We start from the raw sequence: 25,000 nt of genomic DNA on the forward strand, positions 1-25,000 counted from the left end.
GTCAACAGAAGGTGACTGGAGTAAGTCAGAAAGGAGCTTTGTGTTTCCAAACAGTTTTCTGAAGGTTGCAAGGAGGCCAATGAAGGTCAGGTCAATCTGTGCAAGCAAACCTCGAGCATCAATGGATCTGTCTCTATGATTTTCTGTGCATATATCTTGAAGAACACGCAACACGGCTGGTAACCTATCCATCAAGTTCCTGCAAGCCAATGCTCTACATGCCCATCTTGTGTCACTTAGTTTTACCAACTCCCTGGCCTGGCCACCATACATCTCTTTTTGAACACCAAGCCATTTCTGGTGCACATAAGATCCAGACATGTACACATAGATCTTCTCAAGACGCGAGAAGAAGCAATCAGCCTCTGGGACTGACTTTACAGTGTCAACTAAGACCAGGTTCAGACAGTGCGCATTACAGTGTACATAAAACGCATGCTTGGCCTCTGCCTTAATTCTGGCTGCCACACCCGAGTGTTTGCCACTCATCACTGAGGCCCCATCATAGCCTTGCCCAACCAGATTAGACTTGTAGTCGAGGCCATAGTTTTCTAAAGACTGGATGATCATGTCACTAAGCCCCTTAGCATCTAGATGTTGGGCATGTTTGAAATCCAGAAAACTTTCATGGACAGCCCCGTTGTAATAATATCGAACAACCAATGAGAGCTGCTCCTTCTTTTGCAGATCTTTGGTTTCATCAGCAATCACAGAAAAAAACTCACTCTTCTTCACTTCTGCCACAATAGAATCACGCACCATACCAGCTAGGCACTGCAGAATTTCATTCTGGATGGTATTGCTGGTGTATTTTGCATTACCTTGTGCCTTCATTTTGTTGGCTACCAAAGGATTGTGTTTAGCAATCATTTCAAGAATTTCTAAGAAATTCCCTTTGTGCTCTTCAGAGTCACTGTGACCTCTTTGGGCTATATTCTGAGTTGCAGTCAAACGCAATACATCTGCAACTGTTTTTATGTAGCTGCGATTCTCTTGCACTTTTTTTCTGTATTCTTTGTTAATCAGGTCTACTATGGAAGCATCTGTAAGTGCTGCCCTCTTGTACTCATTCAAAGCAAACATGGCATTAGTGTGACACTCAGATTTCTCATGCTGCTTGAAGCCACCATCTTTGAACATTGCTTTCTTCCAATTAGAAAAACCTGATTCTGACGTGAAAACAGACTGTGGTGCACTAGGCAGGGAAAAGTGTCTGCAAGGATAACAGTAGGCTGAATCTCTGCTTGGTGAGTATTCAAGCCATGAATGCAGCTGATACCACGGCGGATTGAACGACCTCCTCTTCTCACCTTGGACAGTCTTGGGAAAATCTTTAGCCGAGGTTGAGTGGGACCTTCTGCTCTTGACTGTGAAATATCTGTGACAAAAGCCTGAGAATCAGATCCTGCCTTCAAGTCTCAGAGACAGAAGTACCGTACTCATTGGTGCATTAATACATAGATTAAAGAATTGAAGTAGTACAATATATTAAGCGGGCTACAGTATATTTAATATGAACAATTACATATTAAGGCTTACCAGGAGGTCCACGTGGGGCAGCAAGGCCTGCCACATCACTGTCCCCACAGGAAAATGCAGGGCCTGCAGGTACTGATGGCTGGTCCTCGTTGTCAGTATCATAGTCTGAGACTGAGAGTGGCTGACTAGACTAGTGCTGTCCCAAACGACTATTTTTCTAACGATTAATCTAGCGATTATTTTATCGATTATTCGGTTAGTCTAACGACTAATTTATCGATAAGTCTAACGATAATTTTTGTACTGTTAAAAAACAAACAAACAAAAAAACGTATTTGTCTCCACCTCACTGCTATGTTTAGCCAACTTGAATGCCAACATGGCCATTTAGAAGTCTGTCCATCACCACAACACATAGCTAGCTAACGTTACTCTCGCTGCTATGTTATGATTAGCTAAATTGATGCTAACGTAGCATGCGAGCTACGAGCTAGATAACGTACAGTAGGTGCTCGCACCACAATGACAATAGGCTACCGTAGCTAGCCAGCTACATAGCTAACGTTACTAACACCAGAAGACAAGACATACGAACTGTGGTGAGCTACATTGCTTGTGTAACATTAGCTAGTAGCTATCCATTTTTCACTCATACACTTAATTGTCTCGCCTGGTAAAATAAAGGTAAAAAAATAAATAAAAATAAATCGCCATTTTGTTTATTTACGACTAACCGACGCATATTACGCTAACCGACGTATTGGCGTAGTCGATGACGTCGACGACGTCGAATAATCGTAACAGCCCTAGACTAGACACACCTAAAGCAATGCAGGAATTGTAATAGTTGTATCAAGTTAATAGTAGTAGTAATAGTAATAGTAGTAATAGTTGTATTCATAACAACCTGAAAGCAGAGAAGTAGATGGCTTATATTGTATGTATTGTATACTGTACAACATACCCTGATGTGCAGGTGAAGCTGATGTGCAGCCTTCATCATCAGTATCCTTGTTTGACTCTACAAAATCACAGAAATGGTCATCATAATGACAAAATCAGCCTTTTTTGTAAGTAGGCCGATGTTAGCTACCAAACTCAAATGAATACAATACGAATACCCCTACAGGCTTAATCGACAAGATTCGGCTTTAGTTTAAATGTATAGCAATTAATCACAATGTTACATTATCACGGTTATCAAATAAGTGCTTACTAAAAATACATCTGGAGCTATCAGAATGTTACATACATACCCATGTGTACAGCAGAAGCTGGAGGCTCTTGCTGTGGGCTAACTGGGTCTACATCCTCCAGCTGGCTCTCATCCTCTGACTGACTAACATTAGCTCTGGCTTCTCTGTCCTGCTGCTCTGTCCTTTTGGGGTTTTTTCTTTGGAAGAAACCCTGAATGCTCTGATTTCTTTTCATACTGTAACATTAACCATCACATAACACATGTCACTTTATAACTTGCACAATACACAAACAAAACATACTCAAGCATTCAAATGTATATAGCTGACGTTACCTAGCCTATAGCCTAACGTTAGCATTAGCTAGCATTTCGACGACAGGTTTACTAGCAAGCTGAGATCGGATGATGAGAGACCAGAGTAGCCTACTACAAAATATAATGTTACAGCTAAAACGTTTTAACCACTAGCACAACACCGTAGCCTATATGTAGCTATGCAAAAGTCTAACCATTAATGGTACTCACATTTCTTCAGGAGCGCCAAGACCAGCACACCTCACCGCTGATCAAAAAGGTGTTCTGTTCGAAAAGTTTGTCTCGTGGTGCGAAGTGGCCTCTGCTCTGAGTGACTAGGCAGATAGCCAATCAATCAGGGTGGCACCTAGGGTGGCCAATCAGATTTCAGGGGTGGCACGGGCCACCCCTGGCCCCCCCCTGGACACGCCCCTGCTCATAAGAATGGACTGTGAGCAAAAGGGGAACAAACAGTCCCCCCCATAATAACACCTCATGTCAACCACCCTCCAAAATGTGCTTAATTCATTGCCGACTGCCCTGCTCCCCGAGTTCTGCCTTTTCGGTGGGTGTCATTCTCCTTAAGACTGGCCCTGCCCTTTCCCGCTGCCGCTACAATCCCCCCGGTTCTCCCCTGTCCTGTGTGTGTGACCAGGGATACAACTCCTACCTCCTGAGTCCTAAGGTAAATCCATACAATTCCTGAGTCTAATCGCTACATTTTTAAAGGTAAATTCATAGCCTGCAGTAGATAGGTAAAACGTCAACGATGACAAATACTCCTACATCGTTCAATAGGAGCTTACTGTATTAAGTGTAAAGCCTAGATATGTGACAGAGTGTGAGTGACGCATCCACCACGTGCTTCTCCATAAGGATACACCTGTCTTGTGTTCCTGGCATTACATTGAATACTGGAATGATGCAGTACCTATTGTTTCCACTAGATGTCCTATAAGATCGGGAGGGTGTTCCATCAACGTTGCTACAGGAAAATATAGGCTTATTTCGTTAAGTCTCGCGAGACTCTTAAAAAGATCCAGGCATATCTTGATAGATCTCGCGAGACTTGTCAAAATAAGCCTAGATTTTCCTTTAGCGACGTTGATGGAATACCCCCCGGGTAGATATGATGATATGATACTGTTGGCTCCCGAATTCACTCTAGCCGGCAACGGGGCGGGCTCCAACACCTCAGTCTGTTTCACACACCGGCTCCGGGCAGTTCTCTAGGAGCTGTGAGATAGATACTAGGCTACTACTCTCACCGAGTGGTGCCACTGGACGACAATAACCGGCACGTTTCAACAATAAGACATGAAGATCATTGCCTTCTTTTACTGTAAGTTCATCAAGTAACTTTGTAACTTTGTAAAAGTTGATTTCTTAAATGTTGTGTCACCATTTGGTGTAGTGCGCCCACTGCGACCGACCAATGACTCCCGGGTGCGTCCTGTTTCACGGCTGTATAAGAATGAATGAAGTTGTGTTTTATCCATAGCTCTATGGTTCGAACCACTACATTTCGCTTTGTGACCATTATGGGAAATAATAGTAAATGATGGTAACTAAAGTACACTTCACGACAATCGCAAATCCCAGGAAGAGTGGCTTTGCATGCCCCAGTAGAAGTGAATGACACAGGAAGAATTGCGTTGATTCATTCATTCTCACGTCGTTCATTCTCACGTCCTCGGGCTCCCGGCTTGCGCACATTATGGCACAATGGCATAATGATCAGTATGATAATGAATCCATGTAGTTGGAGGTGATCGGCTGGTTGGGAAAATTAAAGGTCTGATGTTTCATCAAATACGTAGACATGCATGTTTGAGTCTGGCTAGCTGATTTCCAGTCAGTTTTAAGACAAGTTAGTTTGGACATAGCCCTAGGTAATAGTCTAGACTAGAGACTCTAGGCAATGCAATGATCGATCAATTGAGCCGCTAACCGTGTGTGTGTGTGTGTGTGTGTGTGTGTGTGTGTGTGTGTGTGTGTGTGTGTGTGTGTGTGTGTGTGTGTGTGCGTGCGCGCGCGCCCAACTGTTGTATACTGTAGCAAATAAGTAGAGCACTTCACTGTGTTGTCACTTCAATGTCTGACCTGTTTGTGTACAGCTTGTCTCTTAAGTGTCGACTTGTCTGTCTGTCTCTCTCTCAGTCATAGCGGTGCATTATCAGCTGGTGAAAGGTGCCATCGCCCCTCCCCTCGTCTGTGGGGTCACTGTACATGCTAACCGTTCAGCGACCTATCACCTCTCAGAGCCAACTCCTTCAACAACATGTGACACGCAATGGATGTATCCTAACGTGAGTGAAAAATGAAAGCGCTTATGATTGTTTGCTCATTGACTGGTACAGTAGCCTACCTCTTTCATCATATACAGTAATGCTTCAGTATCCGTGTATCCTTATCCGCAGCTGTGCTTTATGGAAAGTTTTGTGTGTGTCTGTTTAGGGCACTGTGCTCACCTTTAAGGATGACAAGAACGTGGACACTATCCTAGTTCTGACCAATCAGTCCATCACCACCAATCTCTGCCTGGGTAACCTAAATTACTCTGAGGACTGCGTAGAGCCTGAGGTAGTGTGTGTGTTTGTGTGTGTGTGTGTGTGTGTGTGTCTCTGTGTGTGTGTGTGTGTGTGTGTGTGTGTGTGTGTGTGTGTCGGCGTGGGCGGGCGGGCGGGCATCACTGACTGACACTTCCTTTTATTCTCTTTTTCAGGGGATTAGAGATGTACAGTGTGTCTGTGAGTATGACAGATGTGCTTTTTTTTGGGCTTCCTTTGTGGCTTCCTTTGTTTCCTGATTTCTGAGAATCAATCAGAGAAACGCAGTCACTCTCTTGTCCACACACACACACAAACACACACACACACACACACTCTCTTTCTCTAGTGAGTCAGCAACCAAGTAGGCCTAGTATGTACCCTGCAGCTGAGTTACAGTGACAGTTAAAAAGTAATTGTCATTTTAATTGTGTATTTTTTATTGTATTTGTTCTTCAGAACAATAAAAAGCATTGTTTGCCGTATCAGTAAATAGTCACTGTACTTTTATTGATTTGTGAGATACTTTCTGTATTTAGAAGAAGAGGGTGGTACATATACCACTAGGAATTCAATCATGAGGAATCCCCTTTGTGTTTCCTAGGTAACTGCAGCATCCCAGCTAGCAACCTTGTACATGTCAGTTCAGGTAAGTCAGCAGGATGAGTTCTAAGAAAAGGTCCAACTGTTAACAATCAACAACTATTATTAACTTCCTGGAAGAGGTGGTCCCCTATGTCCCCGCTAACTTTCTAAACATTTGCCTCCACATAATGAGTAACTTCTCCTCCTTCTTTCTCTTAACCTCTGGCTCTTAAACCACTTACCCTCACTGAATTGGAGCTAGCATCTGTTAGCATATCCTCTGGTGTGTTTATTCTGCTAGGCTGGTGTGTATTAGGGCTGCACGATTAAGCACGTCGGATTCAACGTCAATGAACGCACACGCCCAACAACACTGCACGTGAAACGCCCATGTGTGAATCTGTGAAGACGTTTCAGTAGCTAGCTAGCTACATTTGTTGCATGAACTGAAGTCAAAAGTTGTTAACAGCCTCTACTAGTTGATACGACTTTCCTAGCCGGAGATAATGGCCGCACTTTTGTTAGAATAAAATCACATCCGTTTCTTTTGTCGACTGCCCCAAGAAAGAGGAGAGAAGTTCTCTAATGCACACTTGGTATATTTATTGAAAATTACACATAGAGTACAGAGATGCATCAGTTGGACCTAACTCCTGAGGCGGTCTCAGGAGGAAGATTGTTCACTTCAGATTTTACATGATATTATATACGTTTAGCCCTTCCCCTTTTGGTCACTATGATGTAATACCCAATGGCCTTGATTATAATGGTCTAAATCTATGAATTGAGTGTTGTCTTGTGTTTGACGCGAGAGCTGAGAAAGGAGTGTCCTGCTGCACCTGGCTTGAAGGCCAAACAGAACAGTCCCAGACAGACAGTAACTCCCTAATACCTTATCATTGGTCTTGTGTAGGGTACCATACTGATAACGTGCCTATTAAAACAGGAAAACTGATAAGATATCTAACTAACTGGTGCTAGAAGAAATGAACAATAAAACCTTTGGAAAATATATATCCTAACACTTTACAAAAACCTCTTTAATTTTGTTTTAATCGCAATCGCAATATCTGTCCGACAAATCGCAATTAGATATTTTCCCCAAATCATGCAGCCCTAGTGTGTAACCCCTAGATAATAAACCCCTAGAGATAACAATGATTATCAGCTCACTCAGATAATAGCAGACACGCCTGCAACCTGGTCTGCTATAATAGCGAATTACATCAGAATTTTGAATGAGAATGCTCCACCGCCCTGCCTAGTATAGCATGCTTATGGTACGTGAATGCCAGAACACTTAATCTGTGCATAGCTCAGTTGATATGTTTGAGGGAGTAGGCTATACTGTGTGCTCAGCCCCTCTCCCTTTCCTCTCCACCTACAGGTCCTTATCCAAGGAACCACTATGCTGCAGTTGGTTTGTTCATTGCCGTCCTGCCACTACTGGTACTAGTCCTGTGTCTGAGGGGGTATCTCATCAGTGATGTCAAGGACTGTACCAAGCCCAATTCTCTCACTCGGAATTGAATGACATAGTAAGGCAAGGCCAGGCTTTATTTGTATAGCACATCTCATACAACAGGGGCAATTCAAAGTGCTTTACATGCATTATTTAAAAATACAGCAAGAGGAGCATAAGAAAATAAAAATTACAATGAATAAAAGCAAATATAAGAAGTAAATAGATACAACATTTAAAAAGACAATAGTTAATGGAAAAAAGACATTGATAGAAGTGTTTGTGTTTAATCATAACTGGTGCAAAACATGAAGGTTTTTAGCTTAGATTTAAATATTTTAAGGGTTTGGGCCTGTTTGATTTCTTCAGGGACTTTGTTCCAGGAGCATGCAGCAGCGTGACTGAAAGCTGCTGCACCGTGTTTTGTTTTTACTCTTGGAATTATTAGCTGATTTGTCTCAGCTGACCTTAGGGACCTTGCGGGAATATAGGGTGGGAGGAGATCTGATATGTATTTTGGTCCAAGACCATTTTGTGATTTGTATGTAATTAGGAGGATTTTGAATTCAATTCTCTGAGAGACTGGTAGCCAGTGCAATAGCAATAGTAATAGAATAAGAATGATATGAGATGTGTTTGTGTTTGTGGTGCTGGTGGGAGGGGGTTAGATGGGCTGTAATTTTCAGCACTTTGTAACTACAAACATTTATTAATGACACTTTTTATACTCTGAGACTTGGTAAAAGTGCAGTAATAGTTCTCCCTGTGGAAGTGGAGACTCTTCTGTTTCAGCTTATGAAATATATAATATAACATAATATATAATATATGTATACAGGATATATTATAAATAATAAATAATATAGATATACAGTATATATATAAACAGAAATAATTTTCTGTATAGAAATAGCTATATGTTGAATAAAAAGTTTATATAAATATTGAAATATGGATTTCATTATATGTGTGATATTTATATATAACTTAACTATATACAACAACAATAATAAATAGTATTCCCAACATAATACAGTCTAAGACTGATTGTTGTGAGTAATTAAATGAACGACTAACTAAACGAAGACGCTTGAACAGGTTACACCAATCCTGAGATCCCTACACTGGCTACCAAGTACTCCTAATTGCATACAAATCACAAAATGGTCTTGGACCAAAATACATATCAGATCTCCTCCCACCCTATATTCCCACAAGGTCCCTAAGGTCAGCTGAGACTAATCAGCTAATCATTCCAAGAGTGAAAACAAAACACGGTGCAGCATCTTTCAGTCACGCTGACGCATGCTCCTGGAACATACTGTTCATATGAAACACACACATCTATGAATGCCCAATACTCTACAGTGATATATTCTGAGAACAGATACTGTAAGGTTTCTAAAAATGTGCTTTGGCAGTTGTGAAAAAAAAGAACATTCTCACACACTGAACATTGTGTTTTCAGTTGTTTTGTTGTAGTCTGTAATGATGCTTATAGTGTGTACATTGTTGCAGGCTTTGAGCAGCTGTTTTGGTGTGAAAGTTTGAGTTTTGAAGAGAGAAGGTGTGGTTTTGTTTATGTAGCTTTAGAAAAGTGTGTTGTGTTTAGAGTTTTGGGAAAATGTGTTTTAGCAATTGAGAAAAACTGTAAATGTTTTATCTACTTCTTATATTCACTTTTATTCATTGTCTTTGTATTTTCTTACTATTCTCCTCTTGCTGTTTTTTTAATAATGTATGTAAAGCTGAATTGCACCTGTTGTATGAAATGTGCTATACAAATAAACTTGCCTTGCCTAATTGTTGTGATCATGCAAGTCTGAACATCTCAGGTTTTATAGTTAAGTAATTTATATTAGGTATGTATACGAATGTTTAAATAACTATTTAACACACATTATTGATAAAAGCATTTAATTTCATTACCTATTATTGATTGAGTGTTATGACGGTAGTAGTTATGCTTCTTGAGTTAGTATTCCTGGTTAACAAGCTTGTATTACAACATTCTAATCACTCATCTGTCTATTCTGGTTCCATTTACATGTGTACCATTTAGCAGACGCTTTTATCCAAAGCAGTTTACAATTAGAGATTAAAGGGAGAGTCTCCCTGCAGTAATTGAGAGCTACGTGCCTTACTCAAGGGCTCACTAGTGTTCACAGGTGGGATTTGAGGCATGACTTGAGCGAAGCAATATACAAGAGCAACAGTATATGCCATGGTTAGTTTACAATCTCAGCAAACTAGGTAGGAATTTTAATAATTCTTATAAGAACCTATACATTTAATTTCCATTTCTAAATGAACACCACAGTTATGATTCTTGTCAATAAAACAAGCTGTAGTCTAGTATAATAAAAGGCAAAAAGCTGAACTCGCACAGACCTTGGTTGTATGAAAAATAGAATATAACTTTTGAATGGTGAAGCAAATTGTCATAGTAACTGTAGGCCACATACCCTATGGAAGTGTGGTTTTAATTATTCTAAGACCATGGCAGTTGTTGTTTCGTTTGAAAAGCTGCTGTCATGCAAAATGGGGGGGCGTTGGTCTAAAAAAAGTTGAAAACCTCTGCTGTAGATAATAGTTTTGATACTGCCCCCTTTGTCATTGTCTTTTTAAACTATGTTTGCTCATATATTGTTGTTTATTATATTGTTCTTTTATCTTCATGTCCTATGCACCAACCTCACCAAGTCAATTTCCTGTTTGTGCAAATATACTTGGCAATAAAAAGAATTCTGATTCTGTAACTGTACACTACTTGACTACTTGTCCTGCCACACCTAGGCACTGCACCATCATGTGTCATGTGTCAACATGAGTCATGTGTGAGGCCCACTAACAGACCTGCACGAGGGAAAACAGAATAGCGGAGCAGGGGAACACTGCCTTCCCTTCTCTCACCACACCTCACCTCCGCCCAACGCCTCCCCAGCCAGGATTATGCTGTGAGGTTAACCCCATGCTGGAGTGACTCTAGACTAGAGAGAGGAGGAAAGATAGCAGTAAACCAACTGTGGGTTTGCACTGTCATACCTGCAGTTGGTTATGTATCTATTTAAAGATGGCTTGCCACCTGCTGTTGCTGGTGGTCTAAAACTTCCCTGAAACGGCATAATCTGTTTTGTAATATATATAATATAATATTTTTAACCAGTTTGCCAGCTCAGTGGGTTTGATTTTGATCTCTTCTTTTCTATACACTCTGACTGCCCCCCCCCTCCCTGCTTCCTCTGGACTCAACTCAATCAATTCTCTGGCTGTCCCCCCTCCTCTTTCCTTGCCCAACTTTCATGCCCCTTCATGCTCCTCTTACTGTATTACGCCTATCCACCCAACCCTTCTCCAGCATGGGGGTTTTCTTCTCCTATGCAACACGATGTCTGCCAACAGGATGTTGCTTTGAGGTTGACCCGATCTGTAATGACTCTACTCAGAGGGTGGATAGGAGTAAACCAACTCTTTACAGTTCTATCTGCATACTCTACTCAAACCATATGTTTGTTCAGTGCTAACTACTGTAGGCCAAGTATCTCTGGTTTGCCGCCTGCTGAGATTAAATAGAATCATCTCTACATATCACTGTCTCTCTCTCTCTCTCTCTCTCTCTCTCTCTCTCTCTCTCTCTCTCTCTCTCTCTCTCTCTCTCTCTCTCTCCAATTTAAACAACTAGCACATCACTACAAAGGCTGACCCTCCCCCCTCACACACACACACACTCCACCAATTCTCTCTCTCTCTCTCTCTCTCTCTCTCTCTCTCTCTCTCTCTCTCTCTCTCTCTCTCTCTCTCTCTCCTGCCTCCAGGCTGTGTGTCTCTATGCGATCTCCCTTCCATTGCACAACTGCTCATTGTAGGGGTTTTCCAGATTGCTGGAGAAATATGCTGGCACTGAGTTTTGTACAAAGAAAAGTGATAACCACTCTGTAGGGTAACACAGATAACGGTGGAGTCTTTGTGGTCTGCATAGAAGCCATTAAGACCGCTTGTATGTAACTGTGGTTACCTTCTTTCAGTGTTCGAGTGGTATGGGGGAAGTATCTCACTAGTTGAAAAAACATCTGCAACATTTGCTGTAAACACTATATGTACCTTTTCAATGTGTGTGTAACTGCATGGTGAACAGTACAACACATTACATTTTACATTTACCTTACAGTTCTAACTATAAGGCGCTATAGCAGTATAATGCAGTTCTCACCTGTATGCAAAAAGGTCTAATGTAATCTCAAGTGATTCATTCCACTAAATGTTTTATGTCCTGTGTATCCTAACAGGCCTTTATATGCACATATATAAACTCTAACCACATTCACATTACTTTATACTGTAACACTTTCGGTCATTAACTTAACGTTTTACCATGCCTCATTTGATGACTAGTGGTTGTAAGGTACAATAATAAATGGACTGTCAATATTTACATGCAAGACATTTTGAAGAATGCAAGGGAACAGTTTGTATCATTTGAGATTTCTTACATCGGTGACATCCAAAGCAACCACATACTGTAGGCTTGGGGACATGACCTGACTTGTTACTGAAGACTTGACCTGATTTGTTACTGAAGTGACAAGTGAGTCAAAGATCAATAGGAAAGGATAGTCAACACACAATATGATTTCTGGAATTTCTGGAATTTCAAAGAAATGTCACAGTCTGGAGGCATACATTGACCCCTCCCACCCCGGCCACGGCCTCCTCACCCTGCTTCCCTCTGGGAGAAGGTTGCGGCTGCTTAAAACAGTAAAGGCCCGCCACAGGCTCAGTTTTTTCCCCTCAGCCGCCAGGCTGCTAAATGACTCTGGCTTCCCCCTCCCCCCAGCCCCCAAGTCTGCTCAGGACTGAATATGCACTGGACCCATTGAAAAACTCTGCACTGCACTTTATATACAGTATATAGCACTGCACTGCAATGCACTGTTGTCTGTCCTATGTTGTCCTGTTTTTTGCATTTGTTTTTGTTCATGTATACATGTGAAAAAAGCATAAACGCACCTACTGTAATGCCAAACCAAATTCCTATATGTGTCAAGCATAATGTCAATAAACGTTATCTGAATCTGATGTTGTACTGCCATCTTGTGGCCAAATAGTGGCATTTTCATGTTGTGCATTGGCGGTTGCCATAGCAGAGTTTGTCATCAACAGGTGTTTCCCCCTCTGTAGACAGCATCTGTTGCTTTGCACCCCTTGATTTTGGAAACGACTGGCTGGTTTATAAAACATGAGTAAATCGGAGGAGAAACCGGACATAGGCGCATTAAGCACCGAGCAACAAGAAAAACTGCGACAATTTAAGGTTCGGCAAGTTAGCGTGAGAGTTAACTTAACGTACTAGCTAAGTATCTGCCCATGCTAGCTGATAGCTAGCGAACGAACGTGTTTGTCTCTGCATTATTTTTTGCATCTAACAGGAAACTCTTGTTTGGTTTGTTCTCCATTTCAGATCAAAACAAGAATCGACAATGAGAAGTATTTGAGAGCGCATCCGGAGGTGGAAGTGTTAATAAGCGACTTTGTAGGGTGTGTTGCCTTTAACCTAAAAAGTTAGTTCAATCGCTTAAACTAAACTAAGTGACAAACGTGCCGATGTAGTGATTGTATTCTTGTTTTTACATTACAGAGATGTGTTTCTCAAAAGACCCGCCGATATTCGTGAGTTCGCAGCAGGTGGGTTTCCCTACTGACTCAATCAATCAATGTTGGATCGTCAATAATATAGAAGGAATGGACATCATCAATTCGTGATGTTAGAATTATAACATAGGTTCTATCTCCATTTCTGTCAAAATTGAGTTTTTTACATAATCTGATCCATTAGGTGTTTATTAATGCCTGTGTGGTGTTATTTTTAAAATGTTGACATTTTTGAGTTAGTAATTCATAAAATACAAAGGTTCCATCTCACAAAACATAATGGGATGTAAAAACTTTGACGCTCAATATCTCTGAACTGCCCTAGACGGAGATAGAACCTTATCATTCTAAACGGAGATAGAACCTTATCATTCTAAACGGAGATAGAACCTTATCATTCTAAGCTCACGAATTGTCTCTTTCAGATCACTTCACCAACCCAAACCTTCCGGTGGCAATTGAACTACTCAAACTGCAGCAGGGCAACGCCGGCAGAGACTGACACCTGACGGGCACGGCATGATGTTTGGCTGATCCATCTGTGCTCTTTAATATTTTAATGTTCTTTTATATTCTCTGTATTTAGAATTTGCAGGCTTACAGTTGCTGTTTAGAGCAGGGCTATATAAAAGAAGGAGATTGTGATTTAAAACAAATTGTAATGTGATTTTCAATTACAACATTCCATCATTTCATCTTTAGCCTAGAATGATACTACTTCAATTACAACTCCATTGTCATGCATGACCAGGCCAGAGGAGGTTGTCTGTGTGCAGACTGGCTTGCCTACTGTTCCTCTGCTTAATGAGTGTCATTAGGAAGGTTTATGAGAGAGGGGGTCCTGGGGGGATTGCAGGGGACCTGGCTTGTTGTTTGTCAGGCAGCTGGGTCCATGGAGAGTGTATGCCACTGTATTAAATAACCAGTTTGTTGGTGACTGTACCGCAGGTTTCTCTGTGCGACGTGGTAACCTGCAGTTCCATAGGCTGACGTCAAGTGTGTATAGTCATGTGTAATTGTGAGACGTTACACGTGAAATTGTATTTATCTATTTGTTACACCCACCATATAGGTCCCTAGCATAAGAATGACAGTTGAATGTACTTTAAATAGAAAATAGTTTTATTACATTAGTTCACAATCCAGGCCCACATTGACCTCTCTCCAAAGAACCTCAGTTATTGTTACCAGGGCAGGTGTTATATTCACTGAACACCATAGGCTACACACTGTAGAACAGGGTTGTTCACTGCACACGCCCGTAGGGAAATACTTTGACACTCTGGGTGAACAAGTTTACACACGTGATAGGATTCACTGCAATCATCTATAAATATAGCACACTCAAACCTGCCCTGATGGTCGAACTGGGATTAACCCGGTGAAGTGGCAATGGTGGGGGAAAAGCGGATTTAAATAACAAATAAACAAACAAACAAACAAACAAAAAAGAAAAACTAGTCTTGGCCACCCGCCACATATTAATTATTCTTATTGATTATTATTTCAAAAAGGCCATTTCATCGCACATTTCTACAACTCAAAATAGGCCTAGTAGGTCCTATAATGAAGAATACCACATAGACTCCCTAGCTTCTAGAGCAGTGTTTGTTGTGTGATCTGTTCCACCACCAGCACACCTGATTCAACTAATCAAGTACAAAGCAATTATGATCAAAAATGTGGAGCGGCTGGGGTGCCCCGAGGAGAAGGTTGAGAAACACTGTTCTAGAGGAGCACACAGGATAAGAGAAGAGACAGACAGAGAGAGAGAGACACACCAGTTTATTTAATCTTTCTGAATTACAGAAGTGATTGATAGTGAATGGTTAAGATGAATTGTTTTGATAGTGTTTTGTGTGTGAATTCCCAGTCTCTTTGCCTGTCCTTTGGTACACAGTATTGTTTGTAGACCTATTTGTGGACAACTGAACCCTTTGTCATACACTGTAAAATGACCCAATCTACACCAACAACAGATCATATGCTCAGGATGAAGGTAAATATGAACAGCCTGTTTCAAGAGAACATTCAGTCCTAGTCAATATGATAGTTCTAGCGTCTACTACAGTGTTTGACTTACAGTACCAGTCAAAAGTTTGGACACACTTCCCCATTCTGTAATACATTGGGATCAACATTTGTTTAATGAATCTCTCTTGTCAATAATTTCTGTTCTAACAATATGGTCTGTGAGTGTATTTGGCACAGTAGTGTTTGTCAGGCCCTAGCATGCAAATGCAATATATTACAACTTTGAATGTTACCATGAGGTTGTTTTTCTTACTGTGTTATAAGGCTGAGATGATTTCTTAGGGTAATCCTAATAGTGTACCTATTTCTATAAAGGTGATTTAAAAGTTATTGTGTAGAGTGGACATACAGTAACAACCATCAAGCCATGGCTTCAGCCTACACCTTTTTGGTCCTGGTGTTACGCATTGTGACTGTGTACATTTTTAATATCTGTATTATGAATTGTATAAGTTAAAAAAATAAAATAAAAAGGGACCAAAATAAACATTCTCAATCAAAAACTCAATCAATACAGTAACAAGACCCCAAGGGCCTTGATAGGTCTGATCGCTCAGAAACAAAAGGCCACTGAGTTAAAACTACCCATGTTAACAAAACGGTTGATAATTGCTTAAACAACGCCTGTCCTCTGTTCCCCATCGGCGCTACCTGTGCACACCTGTACCAGTGACATTCTCCAATGCACATTGCATTTGCACTCTCTCTCTCACACACACACACACACATACAGTCATGTGAAAAACATAGGACACCCCATGAAAACCATCAGTACAGTAACATCGACCCTAACCCTAACAACAAAAATATTTTAAAAAATACACAGTGTAAAAATAAATCTGTGAGATACATTGAATGTCATTGCATTACACCACATCACATTCCCTTCACCAATATGTCAATATACATTTATCATCTCATATCATCATTCAGACTTTTCCTTGAGTTGTGTGTGGTTCCCTTACCCAAGCCTGCCAGGACTTCCTCCCTGCTAGCCTCACTTCCTGCCATTTAAACAATTTCCCTGACACAGTTCAGACCAATGGGCACTAGGGGGGAGCCATCATACAACATATTCTAATAGTTCATGCAATCGTTCATATTTCATTCAATCATCATGATCATTACTCAATAGCATTCAATAATATTAATTTGGCTCCTACAGTTATGGAGCCCTAAGCATTGCACTGCTGTATTCTGTGCATGTGACAAAAAAACTTTGATTTGATGAACAATAGAGCATGCAAGCTCAGTTCCCACACATAATACACACAATGTACACACACACACACACACACACACACACACACACACACACACACACACACACACACACACACACACACACTGTGAGAACAGGTGACCTCCCAGTTTGCATTGAGATGTAAGAGAGAGAGAGGCGGACACATCCACTTTCCTCTCTGTCTGGTGTGCACCTGCTGCTGAACTTATTGTTGTAACACAGTCCAGGAGGGCAACACAGCTGTGAGTACCTGTGCATTTACATTTTATTTTGTTGTTGCTTTTTATAATAGTTACAGCTTGGTTACTGTATTATTTGTCCTCTAAATTGCATCAGCATCTAGTGAGGGAAGGCTTTTTCAGTTATATTAAATAAACAATTAGAATTGGACTGTTGTGAACTATTGTCAAACGTTAATTTAACCCATATGTCTTAGCTTTAATTCATTTATTGAGTCATATCTTTGTGGATCGTATCCACTTTGATTAAAAGTTTGCCAATGATCAATATTGTGGTTATGGTTTTATATGCCATTACATCAGTATAGAATTGTAAGAAATTCTAGGATAAAATTCTGCACTTCTGCATTTCTGCACATCTCTTTAATTATTACTGATAAATGCACTACATGTGATATAACTTTCATTTATTTCTTATTCACACAAATTACAGAACGATGAGTTGAATTTAATGTGAAAACGAATACTGTATTTATCCTGGCAATAATCTTTAACTGATTCCTTTAGCCAGAGATTCACTGCACAAATGACCTGACCTGCACTTTGCCATGCAAATGCTTTAGAGAGGAATCCCTAACCCTAACCCTAACCCTAACCCTAAGAAGAAACTAAAGTGACATGTCTAAAGAGGGAGAGACAATAGGGCTAGGAGAGAGTGAGTGAGGGAGGTAGAGCGAGAGAGAGAGAGAGAGAGAGAGAGAGAGAGAGAGAGAGAGAGAGAGAGAGAGAGAGAGAGAGAGAGACTTACTTACTTACGCCTATCGCTCCTTTTGGAGGAGCATATAGGCCGTCGACAACGGTTCGCCAGGAGGGAGAGAGAGAGAGAGGGACATAATGTTCATGTTTTTCTCATCCTGTTCTCCCTATTTCCCGGCGGGGCATGTCCATAGGGCAGGTAACTAAGGGAGGAACTAGGCGGATATGTAGCCAAAGTCTCAGAGGGAGGACTGTTGGAGAGACCCAGGGTATAGCTGAGACCGAGCTCACATGGAGATGAGAAGAACCATGACTACCGGTGACGGACATGGACTAAGAATCAGCATAGCATTTCAAACACAACAGCTCTAGTGCTCACGATCCTCTCCTCTCTATTTATTTATTTTTTTATTACACAAATTCCACAGTATTCAGACTGAACACCTGAAAACACTGAGTGGAAAAGAAGTGTTCTGTCCCTCAATCACTCCTCAATGATCTGGATGTCGTTACATGAATGAATCCCTATACCCTAATATAATCACACTTCAGAGTCGAGCTTAGCTGTAGTGGACTGGCCTGGTGACACATCCTCCACCATAGCTGCGTGTGAGTGAGTGCTGGAAATTAGAACAGTTTGGGTTGACCCTGGCCTGTAGTGTGTAAAGCCTGTGTGTTACCTAAAGTAGATCGCTTGGGAAAGCACTACATTGGAATATATTACAATTCAACTAGGCTTAGAGACGGTTGGGTAATTCAAATGTGTGGAGATAATTTAACCGATGCTAGTGTGGAATGGGTTACTGTTTACCTTTTTCTGTCTCTGAAACAGGTAAGAGGCTCGCTCTACCATGGTGCGTAAAGGGGGGAGTGGTTTTTTCCTGCTACTCATAGTGTATGCAGTTTCAGGTAATTAGCAACAACCCCCCCCCACCCCACCCACTAGTTTATAGTTAGTAGCAAAGGAGTGGCCCTCTATGGCACAGGTGTTCCTGTACTTTGCCTGCCACAGCTGATGGGCCATTTTCACTGATTCTGTTTTCTTTTTGTTTAATATACTTTATTTTTATAGTCACATAGAAATATGACACAAATACAACAAAACACAGTGGAACAAACAAATTGGTCATCCATGCATTCATACAACAAATGTTATAATAATGGTAGCTAATGCACATATCAGGTCAAACAGTCATGATTCAGTAAACATCTCCTATGGTCTCAAACACACAACAATTTCCATCCCCCCCAATATTTCAAAAAATGTCTTGGCCTGTTGATTGATTTAGTGAAAAGGTCATTCTCTCCATGCTTTGAATATTTGTCACAATCTCTATCCAGTCAGTCTTTTGTTGGAGGTTTGGGCTGTAACCATTTCCTTGTTACGGCTTTTCTTGCTGGCTGCTGACATGTGGTTGTTTCTGTGCTGTAATCTGTATAAGACTGCATAGAGTTAAGTGTTGTTTCTCTTTGGATGACATGCCTGCCGTAGCCCTGCAGCCAAGTGTGACGCCACCCATGTCCACCATGATGCCACCCATGTCCACCGTGATGCCAGGCCGTGACCCATCATTCTACCACTTCCCAGACCCGCCCCCTCGCTTCAGGGACATGGCCAAGAAACTGGTAACCAAATCAATCAGTCAATCAATCCCTACAAGGAAACAAGGTTTACAAGCCTCACACTAAAGAATGCACACATTCATGAACACAGAAAATATATATACATGTTACGGTACATGTGGGAATACGGTACATGTTGGGAAAACTAGGGTTAGGGTTAGGTGCTAGGGTGACTTGGTACATGCTGGCATGTCTAACCCTTAACCCTAACCCTAACCTTACCCCTACCCCTAACCCTAACCTTAACCCTAGCACTCTAGCACCTAACCCTAACCCTAGTTTTCCCACATGTACCATATTCCCACATGTACCGTAACATATACATACTGTATATATTTTCACAATGGCAAAACAATTACAGTATATGACTTATGCATGTGTCAGTGAAAATGGCCAAAATGCAACACTATAGCCTATAGTAGAGAAGTCTGTTTGGCCTCATAGCATGTTTTAGTGCATCTTCACAATCTATAGATATGATAGATATACTGTAGGTGTCCCAAACTGTTACTGATTTTATTTACAAATGCCTTGACTTTAGACATTTTGGAGTTAATCTAGTTTTAATTTTAGTTAGTTTTAGTTAGTTAAGTTTCAATCTAAAAAAAATAACGTTACTAGCACTTAATAGCACTATTTGGTGACATAGTATTTGATGGACAATCATTAATTAACATCATCAAGTACCTAGTAGATGGAATGTATTTGTATGTATTTGTAATAACTGATAAAATGAATAAAACAAAGTACTTAGGTCTTCTGATGCTATTATTCATTGATGAGTGCACATAGACTTCATGTGTATTGTGACACAGCTTTACTGAGGAAGCTACGCCACACATGTTGTTATACATCTTGTTACTTCATTATTGATATTTCATTGGTCATTGTGCTGTCTCTCTGTCTCCACAGATGATGAAATGCCTGCAACTGGGTAAGAACGTGGTGATCACACAGTGTGCATAACAGTCACTTTCTGTTCTGGAGGTTAATATTATTGACATCATTTAGTATCGTTATAATAATAGGTTATTATTACCCAATATTTGAAACAGGGACTTTTTTTTTTTTAAAACAGCTGTTGCAAATGTCAAAACTGGAATAGAGAATTGTCTCTGTCTGTTTTACGGTGTGTGTGAGATTCAGCGGTTGCGATCTATGTTACAGGACACCAGGTGCCCATGATGATGGACAATTACTTCAATAACAGGTGGCTCTTTTGTGTGTGTGTGTGTGTGTGTGTGTGTGTGTGTGTGTGTGTGTGTGCGTGCGTGTGTGTGTGTGTGTGTGTGTGCGTGTGTGTGCGCGTGTGTGTGTGTGTGTGTGTGTGTGTGTGTGTGTGTGCGCGTGTGTGCGTGTGTGTGTGTGTGTGCGCGTGTGTGTGAGTAGGTTGTGTCGACCTGTCTGTCTGGTTAACTATTTGCATATCTATCATGCTATCTTACTAACGACTCCCAAACCGCCCCCCACGCTCACTTGCTCTTTCAGTGAGATGTCAGTGGAGGAGAGAATAGTCAGTGACAAACCGCCCGCTCAGTTCGTCTCTCTCCTCTCCTCCCTTCCTCTTCCGGATAGAGATACAGACACGGACACGGACAGAGCCATGGAGCTCCCTGACTCATATTTGGAATGGGTACACACACACACACACACACACACAATCAAATGAATTTACATAGGGTCCTATTCAAATCAATGTTTTGTTTTATAATGCAAATATGTATCTTGTATTCTTGGACAACCGAAACTCAACTCAGCTTGAAAGTTTCCATTGTTGAAGCCAAGAAGACCATACATGATCCACCATGTTCATGTTGCATCATGACATGTTTATTACAGAGACAAGATGATGAAATATAAAATGAACTTCTCATGTCACACTCCCATTGATTTTGTACCTTTCCTCTCTCTCCTCCTGTCTCCTCCCCTCTGTCTGTAGAATTTGACAGAGAGGTTCTGGAACTGTTCCAGTCTACCACATCTGATACAGCTCATAAGGAACACCACGGTCAGTGCTCAAGCACACCACTCACAGTATATTTACCAATTATCTAGCCTCTCACTTATTCTGCATCTGTATTTTAATCTTAATCGTTTCTCTCCCTCTCAGAATGGCCCTAGGTGTTTCTTACGGGCATTTGTCGCCCCGCTCTCCTGGGTCGCCTTGACGATGAAGGGCGGAGCCGACCTTGACCTAGAGGATTTTGGGAGGCTGGTGTGGGCCTCTAAACCCCTCCTACAGAACATGCCCCTTCGTGATATGAGCCTGAGCCTGCCCCCCAACATACACCGCCCCCACCTAGAAAAGATGTGAGTGGAAGTGTGTGTGTGTGTGTGTGTGTCTGTGTGTGTGTGTGTGTGTGTGTGTGTGTGTGTGTGTTGACTGGTGAGTAGACACCTCCCCATCCCCCCTTAATGATGATATCCTGGTCTTCCTGGTTCCAGGATGAAGATGCTGAGTGAGGTGTTTGGCTCTCTCTCTGAGGAACAGCGGGTTCAGATCAGAGAGTGGGTCAAGGAGGCGGTTACCCAGAACAACCACAACTGCAGCCTGTCTGCCTGGAGAAAGAAACCCAGACACACTCTCACAACAAAGCCAAAGCCAGGACTGAAAGGTTTTATTATACTTTTATTACACAATCAATCATTTACTCCACATCTACCATTACAACTATTATTGTATTTATCATTCAAATGTCCACATCGTCGACATGCAATGTTATCAAACTGCATAATAATTATCACTCTCTTCCAGTCAAACCAGAGAATGAGAGAGATAGAGAAGAGAAGAGTGGGGTGAGTAGAGAGAGGGAGGAAGAGGTGGCAGAGGAGGTGATGGAGGAGGAACCATTGAGTGGTAGAAGACCTTCTGAAGTGAAACCAAACAAAAAGAAGAACATGAGAGGGAGAAGAGCTGCGAAGAGAGGGGGGAAGAGCATAGAGGACAGAGAGAAGAGCAGAGAGGACAGAGAGAAGAGCATAGAGGACAGAGAGAAGAGCAGAGAGGACAGAGAGAAGAGCAGAGAGGAGAGGGAGGACGTGGAGGAGAAAAAACAAAGAGATGAACACTATGAAAAGAGAAAGGAGAAGAAAGAAGAAGCAATAGAAGATGGCTTGAAAGAAGAGGACAGAAGCAAAGAACAGACCGAGGAGAGGAGGGAGGACAAGGATAAAGAAGACAACGGGGAGAAAGCGGAGAAAACCAGAGAGAGGGAAGAAGAGAAGAATGAGGAATGGAAGAAAAATAACTTGTGGAGAAAAGGAGTAGGAGAAAAGGAGAAGGATGAACAAAGAAAGCGGATGAGAAGGAGAGAGAGAGTGTGATACGTTACGGAGGACCGCCTAAAAGAAGAACAGATGAAGAGGATAACAACAGTAATGGGGAGAAAAGGAAAGAGAGGGAGGAAGAGGAAAAGGAGAACAGAGAAGAGAGGGAGAATGAGGGAGACAGGGAGAAGGAGGGGGATGAAGAGGGGGACAGTAAGTTGTTCAGTCCGTAAGACAGTGGAGAGGTGTGGGTGTGATACTGAGACATCACACCTGATCTGTTTGTGTGTGTCACACAGATCTTCATTCTGCAGTGCATACTGTATGTCTGCATGAATGTGTGTGTGTGTGTGTGTGTGTGTGTGTGTGTGTGTGTGTGTTCATGCATGCTCTGTAAGGTAGTTAGAGACCCAGGGTTAGGTTAGGTAGGTGCAATGGCATAAGATATCCTGCAACAAATGTTAATAACACTCAGAGCTAAATGGCTAATGCTAGTCTTTAGCTCAGAGGTTTAACATGGTCTGCAGGGGGTACCCATGCATGTGCATGCGTGTGTGGGTGAATGTGTGTGTGTGTGTGTGTGTGTGTGTGTGTGTGTTTGTAACACCCTCCTCTGTCTCCCCAGTGATGCCTATTCGCTGCCCTCCCAGACTCATGTGGCTGAAGATGGAAGTGATGAAGATGATGGGGCCCTTCCTCACACGCCTGCCCATAGATGACATTAAAACCATCCCAAAAGACCAGGTGTGTGTGTGTGTGTGTGTGTGTGTGTGTGTGTGTGTCTGTGTGTGTCTGTGTGTTTGAGAGAGAGATTTTCACAGACAGTATTGTTGCTGAAGGGATGTGCATTTTTTTTCTTCAATTTACCCATCTTCTAATGGCTACTTCCAGCATGATAATCATAAATCAAAAGTTGTTTCAAACTGGTTTCATGAACATGACAATGAGTTCAGTGTTCTTTAGTGGCCTTCCCAGTCACCGGATCTGAATCCAGTCATTTGGGATGTGGTAGAACGGGAGATTCACAGCTTGAAAGTGCACCTGAACAATCTTGCAGGAATTGTGTGATGCAATCATGTCATCACGGACCAGAATCTCAAAGGAATGTTTCCAACATCTTGTGGAATCAATGCCACGAAGAATTGAGGCTGTTTTGAGAGCAAAGGGAGGCCCTACCCAGATAGTATAGTGTTCCTAATAAAGTGTTCAATGACTGTATCTTTCTCTTCCCTACTCTGACCAGCAGAGCCCTGCGCTGCCTCCTAAAGGTACGGGGGGAAAGCAGATACACAAATCACATGACCTTAAATAGTAGTGCATTTGTGTGTATGCGTGCGCATATCTGTGTATAATGTCCGTCTGTCTCTCCAGGGGAGGAACATGTCTGAGAACCTCTTTCCTCCCCTCTCTCTCTCCTAGATTTGTTCATTTTTCCGTACTCCTCAATTCCGCTCGTCGTTCAGAGGGGTGGGGATCATCCAGCCCACCGTGGGCAGGAAGATGTTCCACATGGTCAGAGCGTGCTCCCAGGACACGCAGGAGTTCACACAGCACCTGGACAGGTGTGGATCATTTCTCCTCCCATTGGCATCATGCAAATCGTGAGCTTAGAATTATAAGGTTCTATCTCCGTCTAGGGTAGTTCAGAGATATTGAGCTTTTTTTTTTTACATAACGTTTTTACATTCCATTATGTTTTGTGAGATGGAACCTTTGTATTTTATGAATTACTAACTCAAAAATGTCAACATTTTAAAAAATAACACCACACAGGCATTAATAAACACCTAATGGATCAGATTATGTAAAAAACTCAATTTTGACAAAAAATGTAGATACGTAGAACCTTATAATTCTAACGTCACGAAATGACTCCTCACCTTTTTCATAGCAATAGTAACACAGTATCTTCCATAGCAAACGCTCGTTTGGGTGGGCTGAGCCTGCCCCCGTAGCCACCTCCCTCCGGCCTTCTGTGTTAAGATAACCTAACCTTTAACCTTTAACCTAACCCTATCCAGGCTGGGCTCGCTGGCGTGTTTCTATGACGACGACGCCCCGGCCCTGAACACCTCCCTCAGTAGCCTCATGCTCTCTCAGCTTTACAACTGCAGCAACTCTGGAGTTACCAAGGTAACCCCCCCCCCTCTCTCTCTCTCTCTCTCTCTCTCTCTCTCTCTCTCTCTCTCTCTCTCTCTCTCTCTCACTATGATGTGGTCGTTTATAGCTGCTTTGTAGAAGACTAGGATAGAGATAATCTCATGACTTTGTTGTGTTCCTCTCTCTCCTCCTTTTTCCTCCTCATAATTCCCCTGCCTCAGCTGAAGAAGAGGCTGGTGAAGACTGTGATGTCCTCCAGGGGGGACAATGCCAGTTCGGAGCTATTGAGTTATCTGGGGTCAGGGGTCACTGTGCTGTCCCCCGCCAGTCTCTCTAGGTTCCCCACCACTGCACTTAAACAAGCCCTGGCTTCCCTGGGACCCGATGTCCAATTGCACCTGACTCAGGCCCAGACACTGGTCCAGAAGATACTGCAGACGAAGGAGGTCAGAGAGCAGTGTTATTGTGCCCATCCTATGGCCTTCCCTATTCCCCCCTGCATCAATGAGTCACTAAGAGGCTCTCAACCCCCCCCCCCCCCCATCCCTTCTTTCACAGGCCGTGTCTGGTGAGGAGCTGATG

At 42.0% G+C, this 25,000-nt stretch overlaps 2 protein-coding genes across 2 annotated transcripts in view; both read left to right on the forward strand.

Moving 5' to 3' along the window:
- Positions 1–12,803: 12,803 nt before the first annotated feature.
- On the forward strand, positions 12,804–13,730 carry riiad1 (regulatory subunit of type II PKA R-subunit domain containing 1; the record flags this gene model as incomplete). The annotated part of the gene is made up of 4 exons (XM_080540007.1): positions 12,804–12,878; positions 13,026–13,102; positions 13,203–13,249; positions 13,642–13,730. 4 exons carry the CDS (start codon positions 12,804–12,806, stop codon positions 13,716–13,718), a joined length of 276 nt encoding a protein of 91 aa, XP_080396133.1. The 3' UTR covers positions 13,719–13,730.
- Positions 13,731–18,907: 5,177 nt separating this feature from the next.
- Positions 18,908–25,000, forward strand: part of otoa (otoancorin) — a gene marked incomplete at both ends in the record, with an annotated part of 12,782 nt that continues 6,689 nt past the window's right edge. The window contains 8 exons of the mRNA XM_080540588.1: positions 18,908–19,054; positions 21,162–21,361; positions 21,497–21,666; positions 22,944–23,062; positions 23,738–23,880; positions 24,340–24,451; positions 24,640–24,864; positions 24,977–25,000. The exon at positions 24,977–25,000 is cut by the window's right edge and continues 138 nt beyond it. Of these exons, the coding sequence (XP_080396714.1) occupies positions 18,908–19,054; positions 21,162–21,361; positions 21,497–21,666; positions 22,944–23,062; positions 23,738–23,880; positions 24,340–24,451; positions 24,640–24,864; positions 24,977–25,000 (1,140 nt within the window). The remainder of the gene's footprint in view (positions 19,055–21,161; positions 21,362–21,496; positions 21,667–22,943; positions 23,063–23,737; positions 23,881–24,339; positions 24,452–24,639; positions 24,865–24,976) is intronic.

The sequence above is a fragment of the Nansenia antarctica genome (genome assembly GCF_963989245.1).
Source record: "Nansenia antarctica genome assembly, chromosome: 10".
NCBI lineage: Eukaryota > Metazoa > Chordata > Actinopteri > Argentiniformes > Microstomatidae > Nansenia > Nansenia antarctica.